We start from the raw sequence: 18,813 nt of genomic DNA on the forward strand, positions 1-18,813 counted from the left end.
TAAAGGTACAGAGAAATCTTGCAATTCTCCTCTGAATAGTATAGCGAGTGTGCGCCAAGATAAAAGTTAATTGAAATATAAAAGTTCCAGTTATAAGAAACATCGAGTGAAGGGGGAAGATTGGTACAGGGAAGCTGGCAGTGGTGCTACTGCCGACACTGCGTGTATGTGACGTATTATCATAATGAACTCATCCACTGCAACTGAAGAATATTTTACCACAGAATTTTGTAGCGAAACTGCAGTTTCTAACACCTTGACCTTTATGAATTCTTTGACCGACCTTCAACCGGATTCCATAGACTCTGAGGGCAGTAGCACACGAACAGTCGACGTTCCCACGCACCAGCTAATGACAATCTGTCTCTTTGCCGAAGTCGCCTATAGGTACGTCAGTGAGTTTCCCCACTTGCGACCCTTACCGTATCTACACTGAAGGGCCAAAGCAACCGGTACGCGTGCCTCATATCGTGTAGGCCTCCTAGGAGCACGCAGAAGTGGCGCAACACGACATGGCATGGACTTGACTAATGTCTGAAGTAGTGCTGGAGGGAACTGACACCATGAACCTGCAGCGCTGTCCATAAATCCGTAAGAGTACGAGGGGGTGGAGAGCTCCTCTGAACAGCACGTTCCAAGGCATCGCTGATATGATCCATAATGTTCATGTGTGGGGAGTTTGGTGGCCAGCGGTAGTGTTTAAACTCAAAAGAGAGTTCCTCTAGCCACTGTGCAGCAATTCCGGAAATGTGGGGTATCGCCTTGCCCTGATGGAATTGCTAAGTCCGTCGGAATGCACAATGGACATGAATGGATGCAGGTGATCGGACCAGACGCTTATGTGTCACCTGTCAGAGTCGTATCTACAGACACTAGCGGTCCCATATCGCTCCAACTGCACACGCCCCACACCATTACAGAGACTCGACAAGCTTCAACGGTCCCTTGCTGGCATGCAGGGTCCATGGATTCATGAGGTTGTCTCCATAAATGTACATGTCCATCCGCTCAATATAATTTGAAACGAAATTCGTCCTACCAGGCAACATGTTTGCAGTCATTAACAGTCCAATGTCGGTCTTGATGGGCCCATACGAGGCGAAAAGCTTGGTGTGATGCAGTCATCAAGGGTACACAAGTGTGCCTTCGGCTGTGAAAATCATATCGATGATGTTTCGTTGGATAGTTCACACGGTGGCCCTTATTGGTGGCCCAGCATTGAAATCTGCAGGAATCTGTGGAAGAGTTGCTCTTCTGTCAAGCTGAACGATTCTCTTCAGTCGCCATTGATCCCCTTCTTACAGGACGATTTTCCGTCCGCAATGATGTAGGAGATTTGATGTTTTACCGGATTCGTGATATTCACGGTACACTCGTGAATTGGTCGTACGGGAAAATCCCCACATCAGCGCTACCTCGAAGATGCTGTGTCCCACAGCTTGTGCGCCGACCATAACAACCCGCTGAAAGTCACTAAAATCTTGATAACGCGCCATTGTAGCAGCAGTAACCGATCTAACAACTGCGCGAGACACTTTTGTCATATACAGGCGTTGCAGACCGCAGCGCTGTATTCGGCCTGTTTACGTATCTGTGTATTTGAATACGAATGCCTATACCAGTTTGTTTGGCGCTTCAGTGTAGAAAGATTGCCCGTTCTCCTCTACTCCGTTTGTACGCGCTCCTCAGCGAGTGACGTTCTCACAGCGTCTTCTGGTAGCATTGAATCCCGCGCTGGCCGCTGTCGTGATGTTTCGGCTCAGCGGTGTGTTATCCACATGGTATGTTCAGCATCAATCATTTCAATCCACAAATATATTTTTACAATAATTGCAGTTACGTACAAACTCTCTCAGTTAGCAATTCAACACTAAAAGCCAGGTACGGCGAATCTTTTTTTTTCTTTTTTTTTGTGGGAACAGTAAACGTGAGTTTCTGGACATCACCCACAAGTCTTTTAGTTGAACTAACTGTTGTCATAAAAAGCATGTGGCAGACGTACGCAGAAAACGAAAGAATAATTTTTTGTCACGTCTGTGTGTTGGCAGCTGGCCGCTCTGAAAATAAGAAGGAAAACGGCTGCGGTCAAGGCGAGAGGCGCCGCACTTCCTGTGGTTTCACTCAACCGGCGGAGAGACTTCCTGTGCGCTCGTCGCTGTACTGGGACTGTTCTGCGTGCGACGCGCGCTGCGTGTGTCGCCACCTCAGTCAGCCTCGACAGCCGACGACGCGTCCAGCGGGCGTAGCTGCGTCGCCGCTGGCTCTGCTGGCATCAAACGGGGCCTCCGTGCTGGACTGTGTCTGCAGCCACGTCGGCCGCGGTGAGGGAGAGAGAGGTGTTTTCCTGCAGCTGCCAGCGCAGGGTAAGTACTTCCTCGTACATCATAGAGTCAAACGGCGCTATACACCGCGTCGTTTCTAACTTCTGAGAGGCCGCTGGGCTTTTGCATACTGCTACGAGGCAAGACTAAACGTCGCCAGCCTCACAGTGAAGGACCATGTTCATTAGGGGGAAACTACACTTAATGTCAACATTTAGACGAATGGAATTTGTTCTCCATTTTGCGAATCAGAAGATAACACAAAGTTCGATTTGGCAAGGCTTTAAATTAATGATCTTCAGTTGTTTATTGGATTTAAAAAGTTTTCCAGGTGTATGCGAATAACACGAAGTCAATCGCTGCGAAATGTGATAGACAGGATGCAGGATCCAACTACTAGCCAGATCCTACATTACCGATGCAAGTTCCTGAAAAGGATGTGATGTAAGTGCCCTTTATGTATTTCTATAATTTTTACATAATTATGAACGTTGTAGACATTATAGAAGGGATCAATAGCCTAACAATACCGCCACTGAAAACGGTTATAACTGCTTAAAGGATAACAATACTTCTAGAGAATCTATAATAAACTTCAAATTATTTGTGTCTTTGAGCAAGTGCACTGAATTGGAAGCCTGAGCATACGCAGTGATCTGTGGCCGAAAAGTTTCTTATCATGAGTGAAAATGACGCATGCTACACAGAAACTAAAGGCATCTGAGCACCAGCTGAAAAATTGAAACTAGATTACGCCGATTACTTGCATAAAATGAGCTGTTTTGGAACATTACTATTTCACACAATTTTCGTGTTGTTTTTTTTTTTTTTTTTTTTTTTTTTTTGAGTCACCAATCTTCTGATTGATTTGATGTAGCCGCCACAAATTTCTTTCCTTGCCAACCACTTCATCTCACAGTAGCACTTACAATCTACATCCCCAATTATTTGCTGGATGTATTCCAATCTCTGTCTTCATCTGCAATTTTTGCCTTCTACAGTTCCCTGTAGCACCACGGACGTTGTTTCCTGATGTCTTAATAGATGTCCTATCATCCTGCCCCTTCTCCTTGTCAGTTGTTTTCCACATATTCGCCGCGCGGGGTAGTCACGTTTCGCGCGGCTTCCCCCATCGGAGGTTCGAGTGCTCTCTCGGGCATGGCTGTGTGTGTTGTCCTTAGCGTAAGTTAGTTTAAGTCAGATTAAGCAGTATGTAAGCCTAGGGACCGATTACCTCAGTGGTTTGGTTCCATAGGAACTTACCACAAAATTTCCAATAAAAGTCCCACATATTCCTTTCTTCTCCGATTCTGCACACAACTTCCCATTCCTTACGTTATCACTCCACCTAATTTTCAACATTCATCTGTAGCACCACATCTCAAACGCTTCGATTCTCTTCTGTCCTGGTTTTCCAAAACACCTTGCTTCACATCCATACAATACTGTGCTCCAAACGTATTCTCAGATATTTCTTCCTCAAATCAAGATCTGTATTTGATAGTAGTAGCTTTCTCTTGGCCAGGAATGCTCTTGATGCCGCTGCTACTCAGCTTTTTATGTTCTCGTTGCTCCATCGGTAATTGGTTATTCGATTTACAACACAATTAATATGTTCGTATCACAATGACCAAGACAAGTACACAACGGTATGCACATAAGAAGTTAATGAGGATCCTCAGTGTTGCTTCCCAGCGTCTGGTTACTGTAACACAGAAGCAACCTTTGGCAGCATACTATGATGAGAGACTTGTCGTTGCAGGAAGTGAGAGCCCAGTGAGCTGTTTTGGCAGACAGGGAGACCCACACTCACGTAAGAGGACCTGGCCCTCTGCGAAGTTTTTCTAACGGGATGTCCACACATGAGAATGGCCAGCTCACCATCTTCATTTCGCCAGTCAAATCACTAGACTACAACTTTCAGAGCCATTCCACAACGCTCTCTGTTCTCATTCCAGAGGGTACCCAAACCCGCCAACAAATTTCCATTCTGAATGCACCCTTCATCACTATCTGCAATGAGGTCCTCTGGCATCTGCAACCGCCATGTTCACCTGTGTCGTCCATTCGCCCCTTGTCTTCGTCAAGCGCCTTTTGCTACTGTGCACATATCTGTGTGTCTGTAGCTGGGCAAAACCTGGGCTCGGAAAGCATCCGCCTCACCTAATCTTCCGGGGTGGCCGAGCGGTTCTAGGCGCTACAGTCTGGAACCGCGCGACCGCTACGGCGCAGGTTCGAATCCTGCCTCGCGCATGGATGACTGTTATGTCCTTAGGATAGTCAGGTTTAAGTAGTTCTAAGTTCTAGGGGACTGATGACCTCAGATGTTAAGTCCAATAGTGCTCAGAGCCATTTGAACCTCACCTAGTCAGAACAGTGGCGCCCAACTGCCCTCCTGCAGCAGCAATTCGAGTCCACTGCCGGAGGTTGGGGACGAGTTTCACCACCTCTCCACCTCAGCACAGCTCGACGTCCCATCTGGCTAATAGCTTACGACCTATGCCTGTTTCTGTATATGGATAGCTCGTCCAAGTGGTCGTGCTCTGTGCGAACCGATTCAGTGACAGTAGTGAGTACTCAAACTGTCTGTCTGACATCTACGACTGTCTCGCATCCGCGCGGGGTAGCCGTGCTGTCTCGGGCGCCTTGACACGGTTTGCTCGGCTACTCCCGTCGGAGGTTCGAGTCCTCTCTCGGGCCTGAGCGTGTGTGTTGTCCTTACCCTAAGTTAGTTTAAGTTATATTAAGCATTGTGTAAGCCTAGGGACGGATGACCTTACAGTTTGGTCCCATAGGAACTTACCACAAATTTCAAATTACTGTCTCGTATTTGTTGCGTACCGTGTTTAAAATCGAGGTACTTTGAATACAATGATCGCCTTAATTCCAGCGAGATTCTCAAAAATATTGGTCATGAGGAACTCGAGTAGCACTTTATACACAAGGCATTCTGAGAGCTAATGTTCAAGGCAATCAAGTGGAGGATTTATTAACTCGTGAAGAACATATATCATACAAAATATTATTAAGAGGTGTACTAATACATGTGGTACCACGACTCAAGACGGATACAGAATCATACAACATGTGCAGAAGTAACCGAAGGGAAGTGTGCTGTAACCATTACAGATCATATTGTATGTTAATTGCCTACTATACAATGCTAATAATAATCTCATAAATTTCTCAGGTGACGAAATTGTACCTTGAAAAGCTCCACATATACCCACTCACAAATTTACATGATTTCGAACTCATACAGACATTGGCAGCTTTCTTTAAAGGTTCATAAATACGAAACTTTGCACCCCCCCCTATTGGAATCAGTGAAATTGTACAAACAGTTTGTGGAGACAGGAAATGGAAGAATCAGATACGGTCAATCGTAGTTAAAGCAGGTGGTAGACGACAGGTTATCAGTAGAACACTAGCGAAATTCAGTCAGTCTGGCTTCCAAAATGCTCGTGGGGCCCATTCTAGAATATTACTGTGGGCACCACAGCAGACAGCACGACGAGAGGATTTTGGGAGTGTACAGAGAGATAGGAAGGGTGTCAGGCTTGTCTGTGTTTTGCGAAAGTGTCACAGGAGTGATGTAGAGCCTAAAGTGGTTGGGGCTTGGAGATAGGGGTCAGCTTTTTCAACAACGAATATTAAGTATGGAATCTGGGACTATACTACAGCCACCCACGCATTGCTGTGCTTGGGACCATGAAGACAGGATTAGATAAATTACACAGAGTAATTTGAGGTGACACTCTTTCCGAGAACCTGATGCAAATGATTCTACAATATAAAGTACCTAGTACCAAGAACGTCACAGTGGTTGCTAAATTATGAATACAGAGACACACTTCTGGCCATTACAACTGTTTTATGAATGTGTGATGTCTGAAGCAACAGACATCATGCAGAATCCGCAGTTGGGATGAATATAATGTAAATTGAAGGTGGAGTCAGGTGAAAGGAAATGCAAGAACAGACAATAGGGATACAGATAACTGATTTGTCGCGACGGGCTATGAATCCACGACATCTGCGTTCGATCTCTAGAGGGAATCTAAAATCAGTGAGTGTGGAGGACATGTGTGAGACTGCAAGTAGGTGGCGCCTGGGTCGGCCGGGGAGCACGCCGGGGATAGTTCGCGCGTTTGCGACAAACGATCTGCCTGGGTGGCGCAGTGGTTAATGCAACCGTCTAGTAAGCAGAAGATCCCTGGTTCGAGTCCTTGTTCGCCTGGTCCGACACACATTTTGACTCTTCGCCGCTCATTCCGTATAAAGTCCAGATGCAGCTGATGTTATTAGTTTCTTTCCCTTCCTTTCCTTTCTCCCACCTGCACCTTCAATTTACGTAACATTACCACTGTAACACAAGCCCAGACACGATGGACAACATGAGGCCTTGAATTATTTGCTCGAAAGATAATGTTAACAAGCTCTTAAAAACAGTGGGCAGTCACCGAAGTAGACAAATCGGAAATATGTGCGGCTGCTGTCCACCTTACCGACTATGGGCTACGTACAAAATAGCACCCCATACAATGCTGCCAGCTGCTGCCCATGCATGGGAACGACAAATGCAGCGTGGCCGCCTATGCTCTTCTTGGAGCCTCAAAACATTGACACATCCATCGCGATGCTGCAATGAGAATGGCGACTATTCTGAATAGACGATAGTGTGAGATGCCCTGTTTTCGGGTATCTAAGAAAATCTAAGGATATGGTTGGTTAAAAATCAGCTGAAATTTTCCAAAAAATACGGATTTATGTCCGACATAACATATTTTGGTTATATAATCCGTTTATAGCAAAACTCAACAGATAAGATTTAATAATTTATATCGAAGAAGTTTTTCATTTGGGAGTGTGTACTAAAAGGATGAGCAATTTCAAATTCTCTGTCTCTTAATTTCATAAGGAAAATTCTAAATTCCATACCCATAGAAATATCGTTTTATTACAAAAAGTTATATTGAGATATTCCAGTTCGATTACAATAATGATACTCTTATAACTACATTTATAGTTTCCACATTTGTACATCTTCCATCCTGGTTTCTGAGTCCCAGTACACAGCTCATGTACCCAACGGAAACATTCTAAACATCTTACCCAATCTTCCCCTGATTTATCTTTATGGTATGAGACAGAATAATAGAGGCAGTCCTCATGTGCGCTGTCTTTGTCGTCTGTCAAGAGGAGGGAAACAGAATACTTAGCAAATGATAACTCATATGTCCATTTTATTTCCTCCCCCCCCCCCCCCCCCAACTCGTTATAGGCACCTTAGTGTTGTTCTGGCTGACCTTTTGGGTGCCTTAGTGTTTTTACCTTTTACAATATTGTCCTACTTCTTCTAAAATTGCTGTGTTGCATTCTAGCTTGTCTTGAGTTGACGACTCTTCCTAAAGCACATTTTCCGTCTACCCTAGAGCCCAGTTTCTCTTCCAAGTTTCCTGACTTTACGTAATCTAAAAGCCTAAATTTTGCCACCTGAAACACTTTGGACGCTTTTAAGAAACCCAGTTCATTGCCTTCCTCATATCCTCATCTGTCCAGCCATCTCCTGAAAAGAAATAAAAAGCGAAATCTAGAAAGAGGCACATTTGTTAGATGGTCGAAATTGTCACCATAACAGTATCCGAAATCAGGCACCCTTACCTCTTGACAAACATGGTTGACCTATCGAAACATTTAATGAATTACTGCATTCGAAAGCTACTCACAGGTTTCGATAATATATCACCAATAAATAAGACTAAAAAATCAACTTACCATGCGATTGCGTTGCTTACATTAAAAAACTAAACTAAACTCTGCCCGAATAGGCCATGGAGACCCAACGGTACCGACCGGCCGCCGTGTCATCCTGAGCCCACAGGCATCACTGGATGCGGATATGGAGGGGCATGTGGTCAGCACACCGCTCTCCCAGCCATATATCAGTTTACAAGACCGTAGCCGCTACTTCTCGATCAAGTAGCTCCTTTAGTTACCAGGGCTGAGTCTGCCCGGCTTGCCAACAGCACTTGGCAGATCGGATGGTCACCTGTCCAAATGCTAGCCCAGCCTGACGGCACTTAACTTCGATGATCCGATGGGAGCCGGTGTTACCACCACGGCAAGGCTGTTGGCTGTTTCTTACACTGTTTCTACAACATATTACATTCAAACGTAAGATATTAAGAAAAAAATCAGCTATAAGCACAGAAAGTGGCTGATATGCTTGGCAGTTAGCAGGATAGTAAAATGGTGGCAGTGCATGGATTTCATCTAGTTTCCGCTTTGAGAGCACTGTCCAAAGACAAAATAGCCAATCACCTGGTATTGGGCCACCATCAGAAAACAGGGCACCCTACCCTATGGTGTTACCCCAGTTTACAGCTTCGTCATTGGACTCACCAGCGTCATCGCACCTCTCATTGCGTCCACGTCCAGGTGAGTTGCCACCATGGTCACAGCGGTGATAGCCAGCTGAAGCGCTGATGTACTGCTCATGGAAGCATGTAGTGCACTTCATGCCTTGTTGATGTTTGTCCATTGCCCCTCTCGTGTTGTTGCAGTTTCAATGGATGGTGTTGTTGATGTAGAGGCGGGTAATTAAAGCCCCGTCTGAGCAGAGTGCAGCCCTCAAGATGACCGGAAAATGTTTTACAGGAAGTCACTGGATGTTGCAACTGTGCGGGACCTCGACACGCCTTGCACCGCGGTGCCAGTTGTGGCGCACCCGGCACAGAGTAGCTGGTGTCACGGACCACCGTCGCCTGCAGAGGGAGACCAGCAGCCCAGAGACGAGGAGGGGCGCGGCGGCGCCCTGGTGGCTGTTCGCAGCATCACCTGGACCTCTGGCAGGGGACTCAGCGGTGGCCTCGCGTGCCTCGTCGCTGCCGACTGCACCAACCCCTGCTCCGTGCACAGTACGTACACCACTGAAGGCTGCAACCACTGATTATGCATCTGATCCTCCTCTCCACTTGTTACATTCGTTCTGTCTGCTGCCACTTGTCCTGTGTCCTTAGACTAAGCATAAGTGACAACACATCGGCCAGCCACTAGGAGACAGCAGGCTATGACGGCGTAAACACCGCATCTAGCTTCGTAAATGTCCTCTATTAACAAGGAACAGAGTAAGAGTGTTCAGGTATAACCCAGCTTAAGCCACACACTAATGATCAGATCCTGCAGGGCCAGCAGTCTTCGGAGATGTTGACTGCTATGTTTCAGCCGCTGTTCCAAATACACTGCCGGAGGAAAACTGTACACTATCGTCAAGGGCTGTGTAAGAGTGTGCCTGGAGCCACTCTGCGGCAATTCCAGAAGTGTGGGGTGTCGCATTGTCCTGCTGGAATTGCTGAAATCCGTCGGAATGCACAATGGACATGAATGGATGCAGGTGATAGACAGGATCACCAGTGAGAGCCTTATCTAGACGTATCAGTGGTCCCATATCACTCCAACTGCACATGCCCCACACCATTACAGAGCCGGCAGCAGCTTGAACCGTCCCCTGTTGACATGCAGGGTCCATGGATTCATGAGGTTGTCTCCATGCCCGTACACGTCCATCCACAATTTTAAACGAGACTTGTCGACCAGGTAACACGTTTCCAGTCATCAACAATCCTATGTCCGTGTTGACGGCCCAATCGAGGCATAAAGCTTTGTGTCGTGGGGTCATCAAGGGTACACGAGTGGACCTTCCGTTCTGGAAGCCCATAACTATGATGTTTTGCTGACTGGTTCGCACGCTGATACTTGTTGATGGCCTAGCGATGAAATCTGCAGCAATTTGCAGAAACGTTGCATTTCTCGCACATTGAATGATTCTCTTCAGTCATCGTTGGTCCCGTTCTTCGAGGATGTTTTTCCGGCTGCAGCGATGTCGGAGAGCTGATGTTTTACCGGATTCCCGATATTCACGGTACACTCGTGAAATGGTCGTACGACAAAATCCGCACTTGATGACTGCCTCAGAGATGCTGTGTCCCATCGCTCGTGCGCCTATAAAACGACGTTCAAACTCACTTAAATGTTGATAACCTGCCATTGTAGCGGTAGTCACCGGTCTAACAACTGCGTCAGACACTTGTTGCGTTATACAGGCGTTGCGACCGCAGCGCCGTATTCTGCCTGTTTACATATCACCGTATTTGAATGCGCATGCCCATACCAGCTTCTTTGGTGCTTCTGTAATTTGAATACTGAAGAGTCTTAGTCATTCATTTCTCTCGGAGATTGGCGATAAAATGGCGCTGATAAAGTCTCTCTGTGCAGCTTCTGTTTTCACTCTATAGGCACAACGGTGCTGAGTGTCTAGGTAAACAGTTTCTGAAAGTTTCGTTTTGTGGTACAACCACGCCCCGACGACGAATAAGTACTCCTGGTTAACAGCTTCAGCCATATGTACAGGATAGCGTTGTAGGCCGGCAAGAAAGAACATACATTTATAGACAGACTGCCACACATGTAGACCTCAAAGCACCGGCGCAGAGTCGCAAGTTTCAACACTCGTCTGCGGAACATCATCCTTAGTTTAGGTCTCCGAGTTTCTATACAGTACAGACGCACGTCAAGGGAGACGCGTTGTGTGAGCGGCGGTGGCCGACCGAACACCATCTAGGGAATAAATAGAGGACACGATGTACCTAGTGTGTCATCAGGGACCACAGAGAACTGCCAGCTTGCATCAGCATCAATGTCGCATGTGCCTCTAGCCAGGCTACTGGTGACACCATGACACTACTAGAGTCATAAGAGAATGCCCGTACAATGAGCTAGTGATGGATTAAAGAGAAATCTGCAAGATGTATTGGTGTGAACCCCACACCTCATTCTAATTACTTTCTTTTGGGAAACTTAAGTTTCGATTTACCCAAGAATATTATCCCATAAGGCATCATTGAAAGAAAAAAATGCAAATTAGATTGACTTACTGACTGTTATATCCCTAAAGTTGGAAGCTGTTCTCATGTCAAAAATAGCTACTTGTAATAGTTTTAGCAGGAGTACTATAAGGTTTTCCCAGTTCAAGTATTCATCAAAAAGCACACCTAAGAACTAATGAAATATTAAATTCTCTTAGTAACCAGAAGTGATCCCATGTGACTTTTTGTGATCTCTCAAAGGCTTTTGACTGTGTAAATCATGGAACACTTCTAGATAAGCTCAAGTACTGTGGTATAAATGGGACTGCACTGAAATTGTTTAAATTATACCTAACTGGAAGAGTGCAGAAAGTCGAAATAAGCAGTTCACGTAATACGCAAAAACTGGTGATTTCTCAAACTGGAGAACAATCAAGAATGGGGTGCCACAAGATTCGGTCTTGGGTCCTCAGCTGTTCTTAATATATATTAATGATGTGTCATTCTATATTCACGAAGATGCAAAGCTGGTACTTTTTGCTGATGATACAAGTATAGCTATCACAACCAACAAACAAGAATTAAATGGTGAAATTGTAAATGATGTTTTTCAGAAAATCATTAAGTGGTTCTCTGCAAATGGGCTCTCATTAAACTTTGACAAAACTCAGTATATACAGTTCCACATAGTAAACGGAAAGGCACCATTAGTAAATATAGACATTGATCAGAAATCGGTAGCTAAGGTACAATATTCCAAATTTCTAGGTGCATCCATTGATGAGGGGTTGAATTGGGAAAAACACACTGAAGATCTGCTGAAACGTTTGAGTTCAGCTACTTATGCTATTAGGGTCGTTGCAAATTTTGGCGATAGATATCTCAGTAAATTAGCTTACCACACCTTTTGTCATTCTCTGCATTCATATGGCATCATATTCTGGGGTAACTCATCATTGAGTAAAAGAGTGTTCATTGCACAAAAGCGTGTAATCAGAATAATTGCTGGAGCTCATCCAAGATCATCCTGCAAACACTTATTTAAAGATAAAGAGCTAGAGATCTTCACTGTACCCTCACTATATATGTATATGTATATATATATATATGTATGTATATATATATATGTATATATATATATATATATATATATATATATATATATATATATATATATATATACACTTATGAAATATGTTGTTAACAGTTCAAATGAATACAAAAGTAATAGCAGTGTACATGGCTACAACACCAGGAGAAAGGATGATCTTCACTACTCAAGGTTAAATCTAACTTTGGCTCAGAAGGGGGTAATTATGCTGCCACAAAAGTCTTTGGTCATTTACCTAATAACATCAAAAGTCTGACATATAGTATTTAAAAGGAAATTAAAAGAATTTCTTAATGGCAACTTCTTCTACTCATTAGATGAATTTTGGGATATAATAGGTGGGTAATTTCCCCAACACCCACAAAAAAAATTAAAAATATTCAGTGTCATCTAATATGTTGTGTTATGTAATATCTTGTATAGACACCTGTTATTAACCTGACACGTTCCACATCAGCAGGAAGTGTTGTATTCATGATCTATGGAACAAGTACAAATCTAATCTCATCTAATCTAATATAGATGAGCTTTTAATGGTGTTTTCTGAGAATTGTTTGGTGATTCTCTGAAGATGACCTCACCACAAATTTTGAAAATCCATGCTACATTCATTTCTGTAAAACAAACAGAGCCACACCAACAGCTGATGTAGCACATGAACAGGAGTCAGTAAACAGTGCAGAATGCTGCAGTTATTTGAGTGTAGATACTGACGAAAATTAGAACTGGAGGAAGTTGCTGCTCAAGAAACTGAGTTGAACTTCATTTACTCTTCGTATAATTATGGTTTTGGAAACAAACGAATCAAACTCTTGACAAGTTTTACACATTTTCACTAAAAAAAATTCTTACAGAATAATTGTCTGGGGCAGCTCATCACTTAGAAAGCAAATATTACACAAAAGCGAGGAGTAAGACCTGCGCAGATAGTCACGCAAGGTAACACGCCGTTTCTGGGATTTGGGGAGCTGAGCCTGACACCAGAGAGAATCCGCCCGCGCGTTAACGATTTAGGCTGGAAGGCTGGCGAGCTGGCCGGACTGGGCATGGGTTTTAGGTGGTTTTCCACGTCCCGCTAGGTTCGATACGTAGGAACTGTACAAATCAGGTAAATTATTCGAATCATCTGACATCTGGCTAAGTGAATTCCAGGCTGGTTACCACGTTACATGCTACATAGACATTTAGTACACGTTTTCACACTTCCGCATAGGATTTACTCTACAGAAAGACAGATGGTGTACACTGATTCCGTATTGTTGACTGTAAATGTGTAGTCTACTTGAACCCACAGTCTAACCACCTGTTTGGCCGAGGTCTCTGACGCACCCTTGTGCAGGGGCTCTATACCCGGAGCTAAACTGGTTAGAGCCCCAGTGGTGGAAAAAATTACCACTGCCAGTATTTGGCCGTCAAGGGGAGGAGAGGTGGAGACGTAATGTTCCTGGTCACCAGACTTGGCGCCAACGTCCTGGTTTAACTGCCAGGCCTCTCTGCAGTGCCTGATGATGTGAGGGCGTGCGACACTGTCGATGGCGATCCGTCTGTCGGATGGGGACGTTAAGCTCTGCGGCCCACATGGTGCTATTCGGAAGTAGTCGGTTATGTGCCGGGAATGGCTCCCTTATTTCACCATCATCATAATCATCATAGTCGTATCACACAATACAAGCATTACGCTACACTGCACTACACACACACACACACACACACACACACACACACACACACACACAAACACACACACACACACACACACATAGGATATATATGTAGTATTACACCAAGTTGGTTTAATGGAGCGTGTTCGAAATAAACAAACAAAAACCAACACAGCATAAGCGAGCAGTACGGATAATGTGTGGTGGTCACCCATGATCGTCATGTAGGTGTGTCGTTTTCAAGGGGTTAGGCATCTTAATTGCACTATGACGACATATATATTCGCTAATGGAATTTGTTATAAATAATGCATCACATTTTCAGAATTAGTGTGACTTCCATACTTTCACCACGTAGATATCGACAGTAGCTTCTCCATATTTCCCCATCACCATAGCTGTTTTCTTTCAGGCTGCAGTCGACGTGCCAGCAGACGCAGTCCAGCACGGAGGCCCCGTTTGATGCAAGCAGAGCCAGCGGCGACGCAGCTACGCCCGCTGGACGCGTCGTCGGCTGTCGGGGCTGACTGAGGTGGCGACACACGCAGTGCGCGTCGCACGGAGAACAGTCCCAGTACAGCGAAGAGCGAAGCGGAAGTCTTTCCGCAGGATGAATAAACCACCGGATCTCAGCCTCATTCAATTTTCCTTTCAGAATGACCTGCTGCCAACACACAGTCGTAACAGAAAATTATTCGTTACTTTTATGTGTACTTACTTATACTCTACGCTTTCAGAACGACAACGACTTTAACTAAAAGTTTTGTGGACCATGTCCAGAAATTCTGGTTTACTATTCCGATACCAAAATCGTCAGGCCAGCCGTTCCTTCGCATGAGTCAAAGGATTAGGACCACTGGCCAGCGCGAGGCAGAACGCCAGGAGGAGGGGCTGTGGGAACGTGACGCGCTGAGGAGTGTGCAGAGTCGCAGCAGAGAAGAATGTGGAGTAATTCTAGAAACGGCCAGGGCTGCAAAGTGGGAAAACAGTTGACACATGCGACTCTGACAAAGCACAGAGTGTTATTAGCCGATGCATGGGAATGAAACTGGTTGGAGGACAGAGAAACCACAGGAAGGAGACAAGGTGTCGGTAGGGGACGCCTTATCGCAGGTTGTGGAAGTCAAAACCTCGCCCGCTCTGTAGTGCAGGATTGGCGGTGATCTGTGGCCAACCTGACGGCAGAGCACAACCCTGGTGCTGACGACCCTTACCTGATACCGTTGTGACACGACGGCATCGTCAGCTGCGACTGCAGAGAGCACAGTGAGTTTGAACAGTAGATCAATGGTAACCCGTCTCCAGATAAACAGATTTGTTTGATACATCAGATCGGTGGTCGGGTTGCTGATACGCCATCATCCACGTGAGCAGCTGCAGCAGACCCCAGACGTGAGTCGGTGGGGAAAGTGTTATGCTGTGTGGGACATTCATCTGGGCGTCCTCGAGACCTGTGGCATCATGAAAGCTGTTCACTTGGGCAACATTACTGCGGACCACCAGCACCCACTCATGAATGGTGTTTCCTTAACAGCAATACCATCTTCCAGACGAACAACTGTCTATGCACAATACTGAAATTGTCCTATAGTGATTTCTCTGCTCTCATCCCGATGCTTCGCATCTCTGAAGCTATTGGGTCTCAGGCCAACCCCACAAATAACTGGCCCATAATTTACATTTATTGCGTGACCTGTGCGCATACGTCTGCTGCTGTACACCTCCGTAAACCTACCGTGGGTTTGTCGAAGACATGCCATCCTGAATGCCGGCTGTATTGCGTTCCACAGATGGACCAACACGCCATGTGTCTCATACATTTACACATGGTTAAAATATTTGATCGGCTTGCTTACGATTTCGTCGGATTTGGATTCTATAACACCAACACTTCATGGTACTCATCATTTTCACTAGTTCATAAATAATGTTTTATTTCTATTTTCCACATAATTTGTTAATATTCATGTTAATTTGTAATTTAGCATTTAACATGTCCATTTTCTGTATGTGAATTGTAAACTGTGACATATTGTATAGTGTATATATTATTCGTCCGTTTTGTTACAGTCCTAGTGACAATTTTTTTTCTCAAACTGAATCAATAGATGCGAGTTGCTGTTTTTTTGAGTCGTACGATACCATTTTTGTTTTCGTTTGTGCAGTACCTCATTTTTTGCACATGAACATGGGTTTTCATTGTACTCATCCATTATATCTGGATTTTATTCTATGTCACATTTATAAGAATATTCGGTATGCTTTCTATGTAAAAGTATGGGCAGCCTAGAAATCCAGCAAAGCTGGTAATTTTAACGAACGAAAATGAATGAGATGTTACATCTCGTAAACTGAAAACAATTTAATGAAATAAATAATTGTAAGAACTCTAATTTCGTTGAGACCATCACAAGATCACAGAGAATATTTTGTTTTAATGACTGAAGATATACACTGAAGAGCCAAAGAAACTTGTACACCCGACAAATACATAGTGTAGGGCCCCCGCGAGCACACACAAGTGCGGCAGCAAGGCGTGGCATGGCCTAGACTAATGTGTGAAGTAGTGGTGGAGGGAACTCAAATCATGAATCCTGCAGCGCAGTCGATAAATCCGAAAGAGTACGAGGGGGGGGGGGGGAGATCTCTTCTGAACAGCACGTTGCAAGGCATCCCAGATATGCTCAATAATGTTCGTGTCTGGGTAGTTTGGTGGACAGCGGAACTGTTCAAAGTCAGAAGAGTGTTCCTGAAGCCACTCTGTAGCAATTCTGGATGTATAGGATGTCGCATTGTCCTGCTGGAATTGCCCAAGTCTGTAGGAATGCACAATGGATATGAATGAATGCAGGTGATCAGTCAGGACGCTTACATATGTGTCACCTGCCAGAGTCGTATCTAGACGTGTCAGGGGTCCCATATCACTCCAACTGGAAACGCTCTAGACAATTACAGAACCTTCACCACCTTTAAAAGTCCTCTGCTGGCATGCAGAGTCCATGAATTGATGATGTTGTCACCATATCCGTACACGTCCATCCGCTCGATACAATCTGAAACGGGACTCATCCGATTAGGCAACACGTTTCCAGTCATCAACAGTCCAACGTCGGAGTTGAAGGGCCCAGGTCAGGCGTAAAGCTTTGTGTTGTGCAGTGAACAAGGGTACAAGAGCGGGCCTTCGGCTCCAAAAGCCCATATCGATGATGTTTCGTTGAATGTTTCGCACGCTGACACTTGTTGATGGTCCAGCACTGAAATCTGCAGCAGTTGGCGGAAGGGTTGCACTTCTGTCACTCTGAATGATTATCTTGAGTCGTCGTTGGTCCCGTTCTTGCAGGATCTTTTAGCGGCCCCAGCGATGTCGGAGATTTGATATTTTACTGGTTTCGTGACATTCACAGTACACTCGTGAAATGGTCGTACGGCAGAGTCCCCGCCTCATCGCTACCTCGGGGATGCTTTGTACCATCGTTCGTGCACCGACTATAACACCACGCTGAAACTCATTTGAACCTTGATAACCTGCCACTGTATCAGCAGTAACCGATCTAACAACTGCGTCAAAACTTGTGTTATATAGGCGTTCCCGACCGCAGCGCCGTATTCTGCATGTTTACATACCTCTGTATTTGAATACGCTTGCGCATACCGGTTTCTTTGGCGCTTCAGTGTATATTGGTACAGGGGGAAACACTGTTCTCCGAAATATGGTACGAGATTATTAATTTATACACTGCACACGTTGGATTCACAAATTATACAGCGAAGTATGTTATAGTATATACTACATAATACAGGGCTATACTATACGATAAAACCGTTGGAATCGACTGTTCAACGTGGATGACCTATAACTGTGAAGTAAAACTACATAATATATTTATATTTCAAATCACAATCCCATTAGTTATTGGTAACTATCTTATAGATTTAGTAAAGCATCCAACTACAGAAAAGTTTAATTATTTCTTGGCTAAAAATACATGGCATTAACAGCTGGAGACGATTACAGAATGGATCGCTGCTTGATCCCTGAGCAGCTCTTTTTAGGTTGTAAGGTGGTTATGTCATTTTGAGTTTTTTGTGTTGTCGATGTGCATGCTAGAGAGAGAGAGAAAGAGAGCATGTTACGTTACTGTTAAGCAATCTTTGCTCCTGTCGTGGTGCGGTCTTTGCCTCTGCGCAGTCTGATTCATTCTTAGTTGAAGTGTGGTAGTTGATGGACATGTTCAGTGGTGCTGCGTCGACTTGTGATGGAGTCTGTTGGATGAAGGAAGAACGATTGTAAAGGACAGCAAGGGTGAATATGATGTATATGTTGGTAAATCATTGTTCACTTTGTTAAGCATGGTACTGTTCAGACCAATGTTATGTGTACAGATGACGCGAGATTTTACTCTATCTTTTTGAATAAACACTTTTCTAAAATCGTTTCTTGGAACATTATTTCATAGGAACGGTTACTCTCCCCACCCCACTGCTTATCATTATGCATTACCACGTGAAACAGTTCGAATATATATTTAGAAACAGAAATCTAGTTTAGCCGTTGTATGCTTTCTGTTTGCTGTTGGGCTTTCGAGATATCTGCAATAATATTTTCAAGACGCAAAAGTGGAAATTTTGATTGGGGCCACATAATTGGTTCAAATGGCTCTGAGCACTATCGGACTTAACTTCTGAGGTCATCAGTCCCCTAGAACTTAGAACTACGTAAACCTAACTAGCCTACGGACATCACACACACCCATGCCCGAGGCAGGATTCGAACCTGCGACCTTAGCGGTCGCGCGGTTCCAGACTATAGCGCCTAGAACCGCTCGGCCATCCCGGCCAGCGCGGCGTAATGG

General features: G+C 44.8%; 2 protein-coding genes across 4 annotated transcripts in view; both read left to right on the plus strand.

The window, feature by feature from the left end:
* LOC126427048 (zinc finger protein 3 homolog) overlaps positions 1–2,146 on the plus strand; it is a 580,742-nt gene extending 578,596 nt beyond the window's left edge. The window contains exon 7 of one of the 2 annotated variants that reach the window (XM_050089220.1): positions 2,049–2,146. In XM_050089220.1, the coding sequence (XP_049945177.1) occupies positions 2,049–2,061 (13 nt within the window). In that variant the 3' untranslated portion in view covers positions 2,062–2,146. The remainder of the gene's footprint in view (positions 1–2,048) is intronic. The other variant, XM_050089221.1, reaches the window with a different exon arrangement.
* Positions 2,147–2,301: 155 nt separating this feature from the next.
* On the plus strand, positions 2,302–18,393 carry LOC126427109 (uncharacterized). Of its 2 annotated transcripts, none has more exons than XR_007576532.1 (3): positions 2,302–2,363; positions 8,982–9,241; positions 14,373–18,393. XR_007576532.1 is itself a non-coding variant. In XM_050089332.1 (3 exons), the coding sequence occupies exons 1-3, from the start codon at positions 2,740–2,742 to the stop codon at positions 14,489–14,491; spliced, it is 405 nt and encodes a 134-aa protein (XP_049945289.1). In that variant the 5' UTR covers positions 2,666–2,739; the 3' UTR covers positions 14,492–18,393. The 2 variants fall into 2 exon arrangements, 1 of the variants encoding a protein (XP_049945289.1); XM_050089332.1 differs by lacking the exon at positions 2,302–2,363 and adding an exon at positions 2,666–2,765.
* Positions 18,394–18,813: the final 420 nt, after the last annotated feature.

The sequence above is a fragment of the Schistocerca serialis genome, chromosome 11 (assembly GCF_023864345.2).
Source record: "Schistocerca serialis cubense isolate TAMUIC-IGC-003099 chromosome 11, iqSchSeri2.2, whole genome shotgun sequence".
In the NCBI taxonomy this organism is placed as follows: domain Eukaryota; kingdom Metazoa; phylum Arthropoda; class Insecta; order Orthoptera; family Acrididae; genus Schistocerca; species Schistocerca serialis.